This window comes from Anser brachyrhynchus (assembly GCF_964034855.1).
Source record: "Anser brachyrhynchus genome assembly, chromosome: Z".
In the NCBI taxonomy this organism is placed as follows: Eukaryota; Metazoa; Chordata; class Aves; order Anseriformes; family Anatidae; genus Anser; species Anser brachyrhynchus.
Window position 1 is genome coordinate 70,337,879 of NC_137697.1, and position 16,625 is coordinate 70,354,503.

The 16,625-nt window shown below is 40.3% G+C and overlaps 1 protein-coding gene across 7 annotated transcripts in view; it reads left to right on the forward strand.

Annotated features, from left to right (window-relative positions):
* PLPPR1 (phospholipid phosphatase related 1) overlaps positions 1-16,625 on the forward strand; it is a 132,592-nt gene that overhangs the window by 53,817 nt on the left and 62,150 nt on the right. For all 7 annotated transcript variants that reach the window (XM_080573377.1, XM_080573373.1, XM_080573379.1 and 4 more), the window contains one exon: positions 8,070-8,178. In XM_080573377.1, coding sequence (XP_080429503.1) covers positions 8,116-8,178 — 63 coding nt within the window. In that variant the 5' untranslated portion in view covers positions 8,070-8,115. The remainder of the gene's footprint in view (positions 1-8,069; positions 8,179-16,625) is intronic.

Below are 16,625 nucleotides of genomic sequence, written 5' to 3' on the forward strand. Positions count from 1 at the left end.
TGGATTTCCTAAGTGCCTTTCAGTGCTTTGCAAGGAAAGGCACCAAGTGAAAAGGAATTGTTTTTGTAGGCTGAAATTTAGTCACAAACCCTTCATGTACTATCCCAAGGATCTGGGAGGTCATGCTTAAATATTTGCTTTCCAGCCTGGGTACTTGCAAGACTGTCAGCTGTAGACAAAAAATGTTCTTGACCATTTTCTTTGTAGGCTATACAAATGTGACACTGAAATTAGAACTCTGTACAACATTTTAAAACCAGTGATTAGCATAGATCTAAGCAGAGTACCCACGTCTTGTGCCCATTATTAATGAAATCAATCAGCTGCAGTTCTGGGTCTTGAATATGTTAATTTTGTAACTACAGACTGCTATATTTTCATTAAACAAATCATATTACTTATCTTTGGAATTCAGAGTTCCTTATGTCTACAAACTGTTATCTTATTGGTGACAATACCTGCCATTGTATTGCTATAAATGTCGTTAGATATTCATGGAGCTTTAGCCAGTTAGAAGTACAAGAAATTACCAATTACATTTTGCATTTATTCAGAGGAGTTTACAAGCCCAGTTAGTGTGAATCAAGATGAAGTGCCTTCAGGAGAATGGGTAAAGGCCAGAAATAGTATTTTTATTTTGCCCAAGATAATGCATGGCTGTTTCATTTAGATTCACTTGAAAGTCTGAAGGGATGAAGTGAGAGCTAGAAAATTAGCATTTTTTAATTAATTGAAAGTTAGGAGTAGGATCAGTCTTGTTAATTGCATGGATAAATTCAGTGAGGTTTGTTTTGCAGACTGCTCAATATTTGTAAAGAATTTCCTAATGAATCTCGTCATCAGGTTTCTACTTCATTTATCATGCGTTGCTAATCCTTCCACAAGAAAGGCAGAAGTGTTATCAGCTGTAGCAGGATAAAAGTTTTATTCATGTCGTTTGCTGATGTGATATCACATTTTAGTAGGTATTATTCAAAGTAACACCGAGTAAATGATACACTGAGCATTTTGGCACGGAATTCACCAAATGAAACAGGTCAACTGTGATGACACTTTGCAGACCTGCAGGGCAAGGAAAGGCGTGATAGTTGAAAATAAGGCTTATGGTCATTTCGTTTGGCCTTCTGGATATTAGCACACATGTACCTGATATTTACACAATGTTGGGTTCTACATAGGCAGCATCCGTTCTGGCGTGAAGCATATCCCTGCATGAAATTCCAGCCCTGTGGCATGGATGTAAATTTTGTCGTTATCTGGGATTTCACTTTCCTGCCTGCAATAGGAAGTGGTTTTGAGCTCTGCCTTGCTGACATACCACTTGAACTCTCTTGAAGATGTCAGTGGTGCAGATCCCTTATCAGTCTGCCTGCCTGTAGAGTTTATACTGCTGCTTATCACTTAGGCACTGGACAATTTTCCACATGAACCTTGTAGCAAGGGAAAATACTCCTAAAGGAATTCTTAAAACCTCTGGCATTACTTCCTTTTTTGGATCAAACCCTGATTTGGGTTTCAGCAACATGTTTTTAAGAGATTGGTAGTTTGTGAATCCCGATGGCTGTTCCTGTAGCTGTCTTCGTAACATGGTATTGTCTGATCATCAGTTTAAAATATGTAGGTGATATTGTTTGGTGTAAAATGGTTTGCTAATATGAGTGCACATATCTTAAAATGTTACCTTTGCAAGCAGAAAAGGGTCACCAGAAAAAGTGTTCCTCTGGTTTAATTCTCAAATGCTGCAAAATTGTCTACTGTGATGGTGAATATGTGTGGGTTTATTTCATGTATTGGTAGTGTGTTTTTTTTGTTGTTCTTTTACCTGCTATCTTTAGTGATGTAGAATCTGTTTCTTATCATTGATTCTGTAGAGAAATATGCAACAGCACTTTCACTGACCTGCCATTTTCTTTGAATGGCTGTAGCTTAAGTATAAACCAGACATTTATTCTCTTAGGAAAGTTTAAATTAATTTTTTATTCTGTGATGAGATTTAGATCCTATGCACTGAGCTCCTGTTTCATCTGTTCATCTAATCTTCTCAGTGTTCTTGCAAACTAGGAAACTGGGAGTGCTCCGGGATGCAGATGCTAGGCAAGTCTTGAAACTTAAAACTCACGTTCATTTATGATCAGCTGGTAGGCAATCTCTCTGTTAGCAAGTAAAACTCAAGCATGACTCAGACGTTAGTCAGGCTGTGGCCGTACACTGTCAGCAGTCTGACAGCACGTTACTGCTTCTGATGGCTCTTTGCCTCTCAAGAGCTCTTTGATGATGGGAAACTGGAGCTCAGTGGGTGTCTTCCCTTTTGCCCAGGCTCCTCTGTGCATCACCAGTGTTTATATGCACTTTTCCACAGACTTAGTGCAGTCTGATCCCAGTGACTGTTTTCCCCTTTGTAGGTCAAAAGCAGCGTGTTCTGGCTCTTCGAGACAGCAAATTGAGTGCCAGTTGTCTGGTACCTTCTAATAGTTGCAGATGTGGTGCTGTTACCCTAGTTTTGCTGTTTTATGTGCTGATACCAAGCCAGCAATCTTGTGGTATGCCTGTCTGCCTTGCATCCAAACCAAATCACAAACAAGTCTCTATCCTCACAGAGTTTAGATTTTGGGAAGGTTCATGCCACCACAGAGTGTTGCAAATAAGCACTAAAAAATATCTATATTTTATCCAAGAAAACATTGAACGGCCATGACTGTCTTTTGCAGGAAAATCTTACTGTTAATTCCTTAAGCCCTTTTGTGTGCATTCATTAGGTTTATGTTGAAAAAAGCTTTGGGAAAGATATTTTAACCCTCTGTTATCCTGTTGCAAACTGATTGAAATTACATGCATGTTCATGCCAAGGTTTTACTGGGTACAGTGAGGTGCCTTTGGACATGTCTGGGGTGAAGCTGCATAGAGTGGACGTGAGGTTGCCACAGATTGGATGTTTGGTCAGTGCTTGTGTAGAGTTGTGATGTGTTTTCTGTTGTGTTTGGAGTCTCAAAACTCAGTTTGGTTTCAGTAGGAAGCCAAGGGAAACCTTTACTACTTAAATGTCCAATCAAAGCTACAAAGCTTTTGTGCAGGAATTATCAAATACATTTGAAGTGTCCACAGTCAAGTGGATGGAATGCTCCACAGGGTCTGAGATTAATAAGTCTTTTTTCAAGCTAGACTTTGAGTCACTGTGTGACTTCTGGGAAAACTGCTTCAACTCTCTCTGGCTCTGTTGTCCCACAGGAAACAGAGGACTCTGCTTTAGAATAAGGTCTGTAAGTGTAATAAGTAATGCTTACAACGACACAGTGATCTGCAAAGGCTTGGGTAATCATCTTGAGCAGTAGCATTAGTTTGAATTTGTTTTCTTAATTGAAAGGGAGTTTGACATATGCAGTTTCATGTTTCAGTTCTGCAAATTGATCCTTGATGGACTGGCGCAGAAGTTTTAGTGTTTTTTTTTTTTTTTTTACTTGTAAACAGAATCCTTATTTTAATGAGAATGAAGATGTTTATAATTTGAATCCAATTACCAACAGAGGGCTGCTAATTGTTAATGCAAGGTTAAACTGATTTACAAACCACCAAATGCTTGCATTTTAAGTGTCTCTAATTTTGTTATGGAAATACCAGATCTGTGTTCTCCTTATACAACATTTTATTTTTATTTTAAAACAGTGTTAGCTGCTGCTGAAAAGATCATGAAACGTCTCGATTAAGAAGGACAGGAAATCCACTCTAGTTTTTTGTGCATGGTTCTGGGATCAAGTGAAAAGTGGATCAATGGTAGCTCTCCTCACCGCTGGTCCAAGCAGATTTGGCCTTCTGCAGTGAAGTGACGTCCAACACATGCCAGTGGCTACACTGCTGTCTAAGTTTGCAGAGCATGTCCTGAATTTCAGACTGGCAGTCTGAGCTAATGTCAAAAGAAACATGAATTGGTATTGATAAAATGAGACAGAGGTTGAAAACTGCAATAAATGGTACCTGTTCTGGGATTTAGCTCTCCTGGATTTTTGAGTTTTGTGTTTTCCACTGTTGCCCAGGTACTCATTATATGCTGTAACAGTACGTAAGGCCATAATATTAATTCTCACCCACACAGGACAAAGCTTAAAGAACCGACGGGTGACCACTGACTTCTGAGGAACGGACTAGCAATTTGTTGGTTTGAGCACTGGTAACGCTGAACAATGATGAGGTGTGCTGTGTCTGCTGCAGGAGCTAAACCATAAAGACTCAGCAAATGCTAATTTATCCTAGACATGTCCTTTTTGCTATGTGCTACATGCTCAAATAAAAAGCTTTAAAGCATACCTGAATGGGGTTTTTAGAAATTCTTCTGCTAGTTAGTAACCTGCAAGAAAAGGCCTTTTTTAGAACATTTTTCCTTCCTCTGCTGTTTGACTGTCATTCTTTTTTTTTTTCTTTCTTTTTTTTTTTTTTCCCTGGATGGATCCCAGAAGCTACAAAATCTCTTCAGCATGAGTTCTTCTTTCTTTGCTGTCTTTTTTAGTTAATTTTCAATTCACTTATGTATATTCCATGTCTCTGCTTGCTCTCCCAGGAAATGTCAGACAATAACCTCCTGCGCTGTAGTTCAGGGGCTTTCTGAAAATGCATGCAGGGTAAATGGAGAAATATGAGAACTACCTAATGCTAATTAATTCACAAATGTAATATCTAATACATTGTTTAAAGAGTAGAAACACCTCATAATACCAGAGCTCCAGACTATTACTATTACCTATACTGGGGTCCCTAATTAGTTAGATTAGATTTAACCAGTTCTTTTCTCTTTGCAGTGCTTACGTGTCAGGTGTTAAAAGGTCACAGAGTGTGGGATCTAAAAAGCCTTCTATAGATTTGTTAGCATGATTTCCTTAACAATTGAGTCAAATTGATTAAAAAAAAAAAAAGTAAAAATGAGAAGTCAATATCTGATGCTGATATTATAGCTGTTATTTCCTGTTGCTTTGGTCAGACACTTTGTACTGTGAAAATGCGTTCAATGCAGAGATACGTGTAGATTATAAAATGGGACAGTCAGACCTGAACACTTGTTTTACATCTTACTACGATTCCCCCATTCTTTCAGCAAAAGTGCATTATCTCTTACTGCCTGCAGACTGAAGCAGCTAGGGATTGCTGTGGTCTGTGTTTCACAGTTTTATGCATCCCTAGAGGACTCACTGCCAGCTGGAGAGAGACAAAAGGTAATGTGCTCCCACTAGGATGCCACTGCGCCTCCCCCTTGCCTTTCTGGAGACAGAGCCGATGAAAAGACCTGCTACGACAAGCACAGGCTGGCTGGGAGTTTTCCCACAACGTGGAATTAACTGGCCTGATCAGGCAACTGTTTGGTTTCGTACTGCTCATGTCTGACACAAATGTGTCATCACAGAGAAGCTGACATGCAAAACGCTTTCCCATAGGAAATGCAGTTTTTAAACCAGTTTTTCACAATAATCTTGAAAGAACAGGCATGGTGGTACGTATTTATGACATCAGGAACCCCCTAGCATTCAATTAGGCAATTTTATATGCCTGCTAAGAACCCTGAGCTTCTCTGCCAGTCTGTGCAGTTGCTTCATGCATCTGTTGAGAAAATTTCTTAAATTCTTGGGTTACTTGCAGCCCTCTGCTTTTGTTAGGAATACACAGGAATCACAGCCATTGGAACTGAAGGCAGGGCTTTATGTCACCAACAATGTTACAGAAAATCTTGTTTATTTCAAAGCTTGGTCTGGGAAGGCATTCATGAAGGTGCCATGGCATTAACATCTTTACACTAAGCCATTTGAAAAACAGGATTTGCAAAAAAAGGTGCTGACAGTCTATCCCCAGGGCACAAAATGAGTTTAGTACAGTAAAGCTCTGTAAGCAGCTCTAACTGTTTAACCTACTATACTACCAGGCACCATGTGTTTGCTGGGTTAAAGGCAGAGACATGTGGCACAAGAGCCATCAGTGTGAAAAGTATTTAAAAAAAAAAAAAGATTGGAATTTTTTTCTACAACTCAAATAGAGTTGGATTAGCTTGTCTTAAAAAAAAAAAAAAAAAAAAAAAAAGACACAAATCTCTAAGATAAAGCCCGTTTTACCTCCTAGGTAAAGCTGAAGTGTGTTTTGAAAAACAGGCAATTTGAAATTCAAAATTCAGAATATTTGTATTTTAAGAACCCGGATACGGTGTAGCATGGGAGTCTGAAGCCTGTCAGAAGTAACATGTCCTGAGTATTATGTGTGACCCAGAACTGCATTTTTCGATGATTAAGAGTTCAAGGAGCCCTCTTGGCACACAGTGTGGCTTCACTGGAGACAGTATAGCTGTGCTGAGCCTAGAACCACGTCACCAAAACCTTCATATACATTACATGTTTTACAACTCTGGGTCAAATTATGGAGAGCTGAGGTGAAAAATATACTAAGTAGTTCATAGGCAGCAAAACTATAGCCTGCATCGTGGTGACATGGAGTTTGGTGCTGTTAGCAACCCGGTGGCAGCTGACCCAGCTCCACAGTTCATAGCCTCTGCTGAACTGCATGCTCTCCTAATTGCTGTTTTTTTCCAGTTCCCCTACTGAGAGCTGGTGGGAAAGCACTGACACCTGTTGTGAACCTCACAGGCTCCATATGCCGAGGCCTGTTCTCAGCCTGACACCAGTGAGGCCAAAGAGCTGGACCAAAATGTGGTGCAAAGCATATTCAGGAAAACACACCAGCTTTCACCTTCTTCCTCCCCCACGGCCCTGGCCCATGGAGATTCTAATTGTTGGGGTGTTGATTTCTGTTGGAAATGAGGTTGGGCCTGCCTAAATAGAGGAGTCTGAGGGGTAACCTCAAGGCTGTCTACAGCTTCGTCGTGAGGGGGAACAGAGGGGCTGGTGCTGATCTCTTCTCTCTGGTGGCAGGTGAGGCACCAGGGAATGGCAAGCAGCTGCGACAGAGGAAGTTCAGGTTGGATATTAGGAAGAGGTTCTTCACCGAGAGGGTGGTGGTCATGGCCCTCAGCCTGTTGGTGTTCAAAAAATGTTCAAGACTCTTAGAGATATAGTTCAACTCTCAGGTTGCCTTGCGTGGAACCAGGAGCTAGACTCGATGATCCCTGTGGGTCTCTTCCAGCTCAGGATATGATTCTGTGAAATTTGTGCTTTTTCTTGATGTGCCCACGTTTAAACTGATATAAATGATTTGCATCTTCATGTGTGTCGCACACACCTGGCAGCTACACACTGCTATTCCAGACCTACTTCACTGCTGGCCTAGGTCACTACCTGTTCCTCTCTCTTAAATTGTTTACATCAGCTTCTTGGTGTGTTACCTCATGTATGCACAAAAGCACACACATTCTCAGTAAAAGTTCTCTGTGCTAGTCTTCTGTTCTCTCCTTTCCTACTTTTTGTGCTGCAAAGAGATTAAATGTCTTGGCACAGAGTGTTACAAGACTATGTTAATTAACATAGCCAGTAGCCTGAGGTAATGCTAAATAGATGGGGGGTTGTGAGCTAATGTGCTAATTTATAGCAGGCCAGAATGACTTTGTAGTATGGGCCCAATCCTTCACTGCATTCGTGTTGTATATGCTTATTATTTTTTGGGTACATGAGCCGTGATGCCTTCTTGAGTAGTTCACATTTCATGCAGATAAACATTGATCGTGTGTACAGTGAATGTACGATAAGCGTGTGTTTTAAAGTACAGGTTCTCAAGTCAGTTACCACCATCTCTGGATTCAAAATACTCTGTAGGCAGGTTAGTAGGCTGGAAATGTGGTTTTACAATATGTTCTGGTAAAGAAGCCTTTGCTTGAAGGAGGATTGTCATTCAGGAAAACAGTTGTTGCTTGCTCTTTGCTCTGTAGATAATGTATTTGTGACCTGTCTGTCACGTGCTTTTTTTGCTGCAGAGGGAATGCCTTCTCACATTATTTTGTATAGCCACAAGTTAGACCTTTTTGCTCTGTTTAGTCTGTATCTGTGGTCTGGTATGTCAGTGCTCCATGTTACAAACCTTGTTATGTTAAATGTGGAGTTTGCAAAAAGGCAAAACATACTGAAGAAGTATCTTTGTCTTTTCTTTTTCAGGATAATACATTTTTGAACGGTGCCTCCCCAAGAAGTGTGATGAGAAATGGCTTTAGGAAACAACACCCAGAGAAGTTACTCCATCATCCCCTGTTTCATCTTTGTTGAGGTGAGTGCAGCACTCAGCTGACTCAAAAAATAAGCACTGGGCAGAGCCAGGCCTACACAGAAGGCAGTTTTGCCCTGCAGGAATTAAGTCACTTGTTGGCAATATTGTTTGCTAGCATGAATGCTTTCTTATTTGATAACCTTCATACCCAACATCATGCTCAGTAGCATCAAATCCCCCTGAAATCTGTCCTGTATGACATAGGTATGACATAGGTATGATCTCACGTAGATGAAGATGAGGTTAGGTCTGAAGTAGATGCCATGTTTTCGACTTGCCTCCATCCAAGTGCTGGCTATTCCTGTGGTATTTGGTGGAGAAGGAGAAGTCGCTGTGGGTGTAGGTCAGCAAGTGACTACTCAAATCTCAGTTTTCTTCAGAACTGGTACCTTAAGGTAGCACAAGGACTAGACATTTAGATAAATGTCAGATCTCACAGTCTAATGGTTTGTAGGCTTAGGACGTTCGTAGGCTCAGTTCCATTTTTTGTTCAGCTGCAACATAAAATGTAGGTGAGGCACAGCAATCCTTCAAGTCTGATGAAGGAGCCAGCTAGCACAAGGTCTGTGAATTGATGATCAATGAAGTTACAGGAGTGAATGTTTCCACAATGGAATATGGCTCTACATCTTTGTTAGGTGTAAGTGTTTTCTTTTTAAATTAGCTCATTATTTTATTCTGTAGAATCGACTTTTTTGTGTTTCTTTTAGTTACCCTAACACTGCCAGAGTGACCAAAATCAATATTGAAACCAATAAATATTCAACTGGTACATAAAAGTCAGTGAGGGCTTTCTCAGCAAGGGTGTACCTCTGGGTTTGCAGGGAAAGTGAAAACTTCCGGCAGATTTTGATAGTGAGATTGACATACCTGCTTGTGACTGCCTGTCCATAGAACTACCTTTCTGATGTAGATCAGATTCAATATTCTCTTTTTGGTTGTAATTATGGGGTGACTCATGCTTATTGACAAGAGAACCACTAAGAACAGTCAAAAGACTAACTGTAATGCTGGAAGTCCTGTGAGACTTATCTCATTTCCACTGAAATCTTGGAAAGGTTCTGGTGTGCTGCTGCAGCAGGTGCAATGGGCATTGAAAATGGCTTCTTTTCAGAGTTCCTGAATGCTGATCTTACCTCTGGGACATGGAAAAAGCATGCACTGATATCCAGAACCTCTCTAACCCTTGCCCACCTGAAGTCCCGTTCTTGTAGGATCTTCTCCAGACAGGACATAAAGTTTCCTTACACATATTCTCTACTTTCTCTACTACCAACTTATCCCCAAAAGCAGTCAGAAGATCCATGGGTGTTTAGTCTGAAGTCATTAGTGGTTTTCTTTTTGACCTGAAAGGGCTGTGATCAGTCCTCCCTTGCAAGAGGAGTCTGACTGATTGGAAGATGAGGGTGGAAGAAAAGCATAACAAAAAGAGTGGTAAAACTTGGCACAACTTGCCAGATGCAGCTGTGTCAGATGCTGTTGTGTGAAAGTGGCTGTCACCCAACACTACATAAGATCTTTAGGGATCCTTGGATGAATGAGGACTGACCATGGCTTTGCAGTTATAATTACAGATTTATTATTGCACAAAACAAAAAAAAATATTAGCAATCAGGATAGTTACACAGTCTTTTCAGTTACACTTAGATAGGCCCTCTGCAAATTGGGTAAAATTAGAATTGTAGAATCACAGCACACAACGTGATCATAACCTAAACTAAAACGTTACAGAAAAGATGTGAGTCACTCACTCATTCCTCAGAGGAAGAAAACAGTGGAGGTGTCCCTGGCCACTGGGGAATCCCATTTTGCCATCCAGCAGCAGTTCCAGTCTAAGTCCCACTCAGAGCCTGCAGCTGCTTGATTTTACACACAATGCTCCCTGTGCCATTGCACTTCCCTGTTCCAGGATGGGTGTCACCATCCCCTGGCAGCCCAGCAGCTGGGTATTGGTAACACTGATGGGCTTAACCACCCTGTCAATCAGTGCTCCCCATACCCTCTTGGTGGCCCAGCACCTGGGTTTTGATCCCAAGGTGATAAAGATATCATGGTGATAAAGATATCACCCTGACTGTGGGTGTCCCCGCATACAGTGGGCACCAGAGAGAGGAAGAGAGAAGTGGGCAGAGGTGTTCACTGACAGCCCACTAAATATTGTGGATATTTGCCTTATTGCTGGTTGTGCTGAGCGTACTGCCAGGGGTCAGGAGCAGGGGGTACCAATCACACCGGCTGAGCCTTTCAGTGCTTCACAAGGATTTGTCACTGACATAATGTCCAGCTTTCTGGGGAATCTCTGCCTCCCTTCCCTGAGGAAACTGAAAGGCTCTTCTTACTGAGAAACAGGTCACTACTTCATCCCATCAGCTAGAGGAAGAAAGGTTAAAAATGGCAAACAAACAGCGATAAGCTCAGATGAAACACAACGAACACCACTAAGAATAAGATCTCTCAAATTTATTGCCTGAAGGAAGCTGTTCTGAAGATTTTTAGTCCTCTAAATGTAAGAATGATGAGCCCAGTTGACAGTGTGTGACGGAACTATAAATTGTCCTTCCTGTAGACAAGACTGACATGAACACAATAAATCAATTGACAGGAGGAAAAGAATTCTTCACCCTCCAAGTATACTTTCCTTGTCCTTTCAGATATTTGCCTTGCTTATTAAAGTGTAATTTAAAATGAAAAATCAGTCAGAATCAAGAGGTAGTGTCCAAAAAGATGTCCTCTCTGCTATATTGGGTGAAAACATGTGTTTTCCCTGCCTTTTTGTCCACGGCATAGATTTTTAATGTAGCACTGTTGGAACTACACATTCATAGACTTTTATCAGGTGCTGTAGCATTAAACAACAGGAAATCTAATTTCCTGCAGGGAATGCGGAGATGATTGATAGTAGCTATTCTGTCTGAAAAGCCCCTGTAAATCTTAAAACACACTGAAAGCACTTTTCTTTTCATTCTGCCACATGCCTGGGACTAAGAGGAATTCATCTGAGAGGGGCTATGCCAGACACAAAGCCCTGTGCAGGACTACCTGAGCTAGGATAGGCCCCAATTTTGTTGGTCTGAAGCCACCATGACAATGGATAAGCTGTATATTGCTTGGCTGCCATGGCTAAAGGTGCATGGAGGACAGCTAAAAATATGTTGCCTGCTTTCCTCATAACATTTCTCCATGGTGAAAACAATCTGGCAGCAGACCTGTTCATAAGTGATCATAAGTAAGAAAGGAGGTGGCCAGGAAATATTTTTATATGCCTGTTTCCCAGAATATGCTGCCTCCCCTACCATCTTCCGTAGAGCATGGTCCTTTGATTAAAAATTTTAAGATATTTACTCTCAAGAGAAAGTGGCATTTTCTTAGCTGAGTCTTGGCTGTCATGTCAGATGCCCTGCCCATATTTATTTGCTAACTACCCAATATGCAGTGTGCCTTTAAATAAGTTTTGGTGGTAGAGGTGGAAACAAGGTGTCACAAGCAGTTTGGGCATTTTAAATACAATTAGGCTTCAATCTGTTTAAATGCAACACTTACAATTCTAGTGTTTATTCACATTGGTGTTGGGACTAGGTGATCTTTAAGGTCCCTTCCAACCCAAGCCATTCCGTGGTTTCCATTTTTTTCTTTTCGTTTTCCTCACTCCCAACTAACTTGTAGCAGTTGGTTATTATAAAACCTGACCTGAAGATGAATGGCTCATTATAAGAATTTACAGTCCATGTCTGAGTCTACAAATTCCTTTTTATATTCAAAATATGAACTTTTTAATAATAGCTTGTGATGTTTAATCTGTAATGACAGAAATGGTAAATGAACATTTTCAGTCCCTAATTAGAAACACAATGTCACATTAAGTATAGATTTAAAGGCTAAATAAAGAATCATTAAACTAATTTTTAGCCACTTAGCAGATCTGAGTCCCTCTCCCAAATAATGCAGGTAGTTTTCCAGATGGTCTTTTATTGTACCCTAAGAGGTATCATTGCAGTCTGACATTTGTCACCGAATGTCCATGATGAGTTGTTATATTATGTTTTGTTGAATGTGGAAGCAATTGATGAGGAAGTGCAAGAGACTGATGTTCTCCCATCCCTTTGGAGCATTGTTTGCAGCCAGCAGCGGTGAAGGGAGACTTCAGGAAGCCCTCATCCAGCCATGGTTCCCATTTAAGATGATGCAACAAGATCAGATTGATTTTGTCCCTCACTCAGCTGACACATCACTGCTTTCAGCGGTGTACAGACTGCTGAGAATCTGCTCCACGAGGACTGAAGGCTGTTAAATACAAGTATCCTACTCCACGATGCCCTACTCCAGTAGCTTCAAGAGCCCTTTAGGGTCAATGATGGACCCAGAGCATGCCGCAAAGGCTGGAGAGCACTTAGCTGGGTGTAGGCCATGGATCTATCCCAGCAAGTGCAAATGGTGCACAGCAGCTCATCTGAGGATTTATTGATGGCCAGAACTAATCTCTGAAGTGATCTTAAGAGTTGTAGACAAGTGTAAAAGAAAGTAGCAGAGGCAACATCCAGAAAACAAGGAAAAAATCTCTCTCACATTATTCTTTTTTCACATGCTTTTAATTTATGGGGGCATTTGTTGCCAAAGCTCTTTGTGGGACACCTCCCTCCTTTACCCTCTGGGACATGAGTGACAAAGTTGTGTCAGAAACATCTTTAATGATGCTTCAACATAGCTGTCCCATTATTTCACAACCTCACCTTGCAGGACTTGGTCCAGAGATTGCTGTTACATGCCTTCCATGGAGCTCAGCGCTGGCATTTGTGCACCTGGGTACAGGTGGATGATGGTGGGGAAAGGTAAAATCACAACTGATGGGTTTGTTTTCAGAGCCCCAATTCTCTGCAGGCAGGGAATACATTGTCAGGACAACCAAGCTACCCTCGGATGTAGGCAGCACATCAGTGAGCAGAGAGAAAAGGTGTTGAGGTGGGAGAAGTGCAGGGCCTGGCAAATCCCAGTTCTATTCCTGGGGCTTGGTGAGGTGCCAGGAGGTCTTTATCTAGCAGTGCTTTCCATGCTATCTGGTCTTTCTCTTTTCCTTCTCATTTTGGGTGTTAGCTTTCTAGGGCAAAACTCATGTTAGATGGGTATAGGAGAGTTGAGTATAATCTGGCTTTGAATTTGGTGAGGTTAAAGTGACGTTTTTGTACTTCTACAGCATACTTGATGCTCATTATAAGTGACAGGGAATGTAATGCAGTGTGACAATTGTATCTCTTAGTAGATGTTGGAGGTATATAGTTAGATACCGTGAGTAAACAGCATCCTCACAACTGTATGTGTCTAGGCGTGCAAAAGACTTTTGAGATGTTGTGTCTGTGTGAATGGTAGTTTGTAAAGAAGCAATAAGCAAGCAGCACCTTCTTGGTTTTTTTGTTTGTTTCGTGGTTTGTTTGTTTTTTAAATAAAACCTTCTCATCTCTTGTGAGTCACCAGTGGCTGTGATTATGATGGCTCTCTAGATAATAAAAGAAATTTATTCAGGAACTTCTTGATGATGTGGCACTTTCTACTTCCTTTTCCTCTTCCTTCTCGCAATGGTTTGAGGGCTTGAGTTGTTTTACGGTGGGAGTTATATGAGGATTAATTTTCTGAATTACCCTTTATTTCTAAAGGGTGCATCTGAGGTGTGTCTTCACACATGAAAACAGAGCAATTTTCCAGCACCAGATTTAATTAAATTGTCTTAGAATGATCAAAGATTTACAGAATACCAAGTGACTTTAATATGACTGATGTATGTGTCACATTGTGCTTTTTTGTGGATTATTGTAATCCTGACATTGACAAGGTAGATTAGGGCAGACTCAAATAATCAAAACCATCAAAACTTGAAACGTTGGACTCTAATCTGAAGATCCTGCCTTTTCATGCTAAATCCATTTTTCTGCCCTCAGGAAAACTTTTGCAGGCAGAGTAGAAACAGTATCTTCTTGACAACTCAATATATGGTGCACTGAAAAGAACTTAAGATTTTATAAGAAAAATCTCTTCTCTCTCTCTCATCATGAAGAAAAGGAAAAATATTGCAAAATACAAAGCTCTAGTCTTGTATGTATTCTGATGCAAACTCTGACTTGAACTGTGTGTTACAGCCTCATAGGATCTTTGTTTCCACAGGCAGTGGGGTAAATTTTCCTTTACTTTTTTTGTAATTTTACTTTTGGACAGATTGAATCACCTTCAAATACCAGTTCTAACTTAATTTATTAAAAAAAAAAAAAGAGAGAGAGAGAAAAGAGAGAGAGAGAAAAGAGAGCGACAGAGTTTTAACTTACACAGAGGCACAGAGGAGAAAAAATAAAGTGTTCTCTTTCTCTGCCTCCCTGCATTTTCCTAACAGTATTCCATGTAGTCAAGCCAACAGCTGAACTACTCTTTAGCAGGAGAATGCCTTCAATACTGAGATCATTTGTGTAAGTGAGACAAGTGCCTCTTGAACTCCTGTTTGTCATCAGCACCACAGCAGGGATTTGGAAGCTATAAAAAAATAACTGAAATTAGAACAGTCATGACATACGAGGCACACTTTTTAATTCTAATTTTTTGTTTAGGTATTCTGAAAACTCAAAAGATTTTTGCCCATTTGGGTGTACCAGCTGGTGCTCTCTATTTTTGAGCCGAGTGTTTGGGGACGATAGAGAAGTTCTGCCAAAATTTACCAGTGCACTGTGAAGGGTCTTGTGCTGTGTGCTGTGGTCCTCGAAGCAACATTTGTAAGAGGCATCAGATATAACGTGTTCTTTAAAAATAAAAATACCTAAGAAAACCTAACCTAAGAAAAGCTTACTGATTTTATGGCAAGATTTATCTTTAATAAAGATTTATCTTTAATAAATCATAGCTTTAATGATATGATTAATAGTGCTTAAAGGACATATGATCATAGAATCACAGTTTTGGATAGTTGAAATACAGTTTTCAGTTTTGGCAAGGTAATGTCCAGTTCTCACAGAAAGCACCAAAAAAATTCCAAGCAGGTGTTTGGTGGCCAGCTGAAGAGGTACCTTGAGTTTAATTAACTCCAAATAGTTGCAATGATCAGCAACTGTATTCTGTACAGGTATCCAGTACTCACCATGTGGGTCTTCTTGGTTTTGTTTCCTACTGAGGCAGCCAGGAAAGATGTTCACCTATGTGGGCTCAAGGAGTCCCCTTGACATCGGTGTCTGTCATGGTCCTGCACATCGCTATTTCAGTCCCAGTGCCTTGTTTCTCCATCTGTGCATTGCAAGAAGGATTAAATAGTAGGCTGCTACGCTGGGATGCTGGGAGGACAAAATACCCTAAGGGACGTGTCGTGTGCTGGTGTTGTATAAACTCCCCATCATTAAAATCTCTAGTTAGATGGCTGTGTGAATTGGTGGTGACAGATGCTGTGCGGAATTGGAGGCACATCTCTTGGAGCAGGGTGATGTTTCTGAATAATCCCTATGCTTCAGTCACTTCTGTTTCCTGGGAGTCCTTGTTTCTTTTCTTACTCCCTCAGCATATGTATCCATTTCTCTTTGTTGCTTTTTCTAAATGTCTCTTTAATGTTCCCCATTCGCCAGTCATTCCGCATTGTCTGCTTTCTTTCTCTCCACCACGTACCTCTTTGTTCCAGATGACGAGGTAACTCCATAATGTAGAACTGGCTTAATCTCAGTGAATAGTTGTCTACTGAACACTGGATTAGTTTTGTTGAATTGCTAGGCAGATCTAATATTAGCTGGCTACAAAATGAAACTCAATTTTCTGAAAAGATATTCCTTCCAGGTCTTTCACAATTAAGCAAAAAGTATGAAATCTTCTATGACAGAAAACTCATGGCTGAGATGGACACCCAGGGGAAAAAAAAAAAAATTAATTAAAAAAATTAAAAAAAGATGCTATTTCATTCTGTTTAGCTTCTTGAGTACATTTTAAAATTAATGTTAAGAGCCTACCTAAGAGGGATTAACCGCTTTACTGCATTTTTCTGTAAAACATAAATGAAAAAAAAATGATTATATTGTTGCTTACAGTCATGTGAACCCAATTTTATATCCCCGTCTTTATCATGAAAATTTCCCACTGCAAATAATCCCTTTGACAGCCTGAGTAATGTCTTGGGGTTTGCACCAATTAATGTGGTGCAGTTTTCAAGCAATAGATTTAAAATACCAAAAATTCTTTCCCTTCATGAGTGACTAAAAAAAAAATATTTGGTAATAGAGAAAAACATAGTGGACACACTGATCTATCTGTTTCACTGTATCCTGAAAATCACCAATATTTTCTGAGAATTACTTCAGTTTATACTTTGTTGGTCTATATAACCATGTTCCTAAGAGGAGGAATTATGATGTTTTAATCATGAAGAAGCTAGGGAGATTGAATTTGCTTCGCTTTTTAAGTAGAGATGCACATTGCAGATTTGTAAGTTAAAAATCACA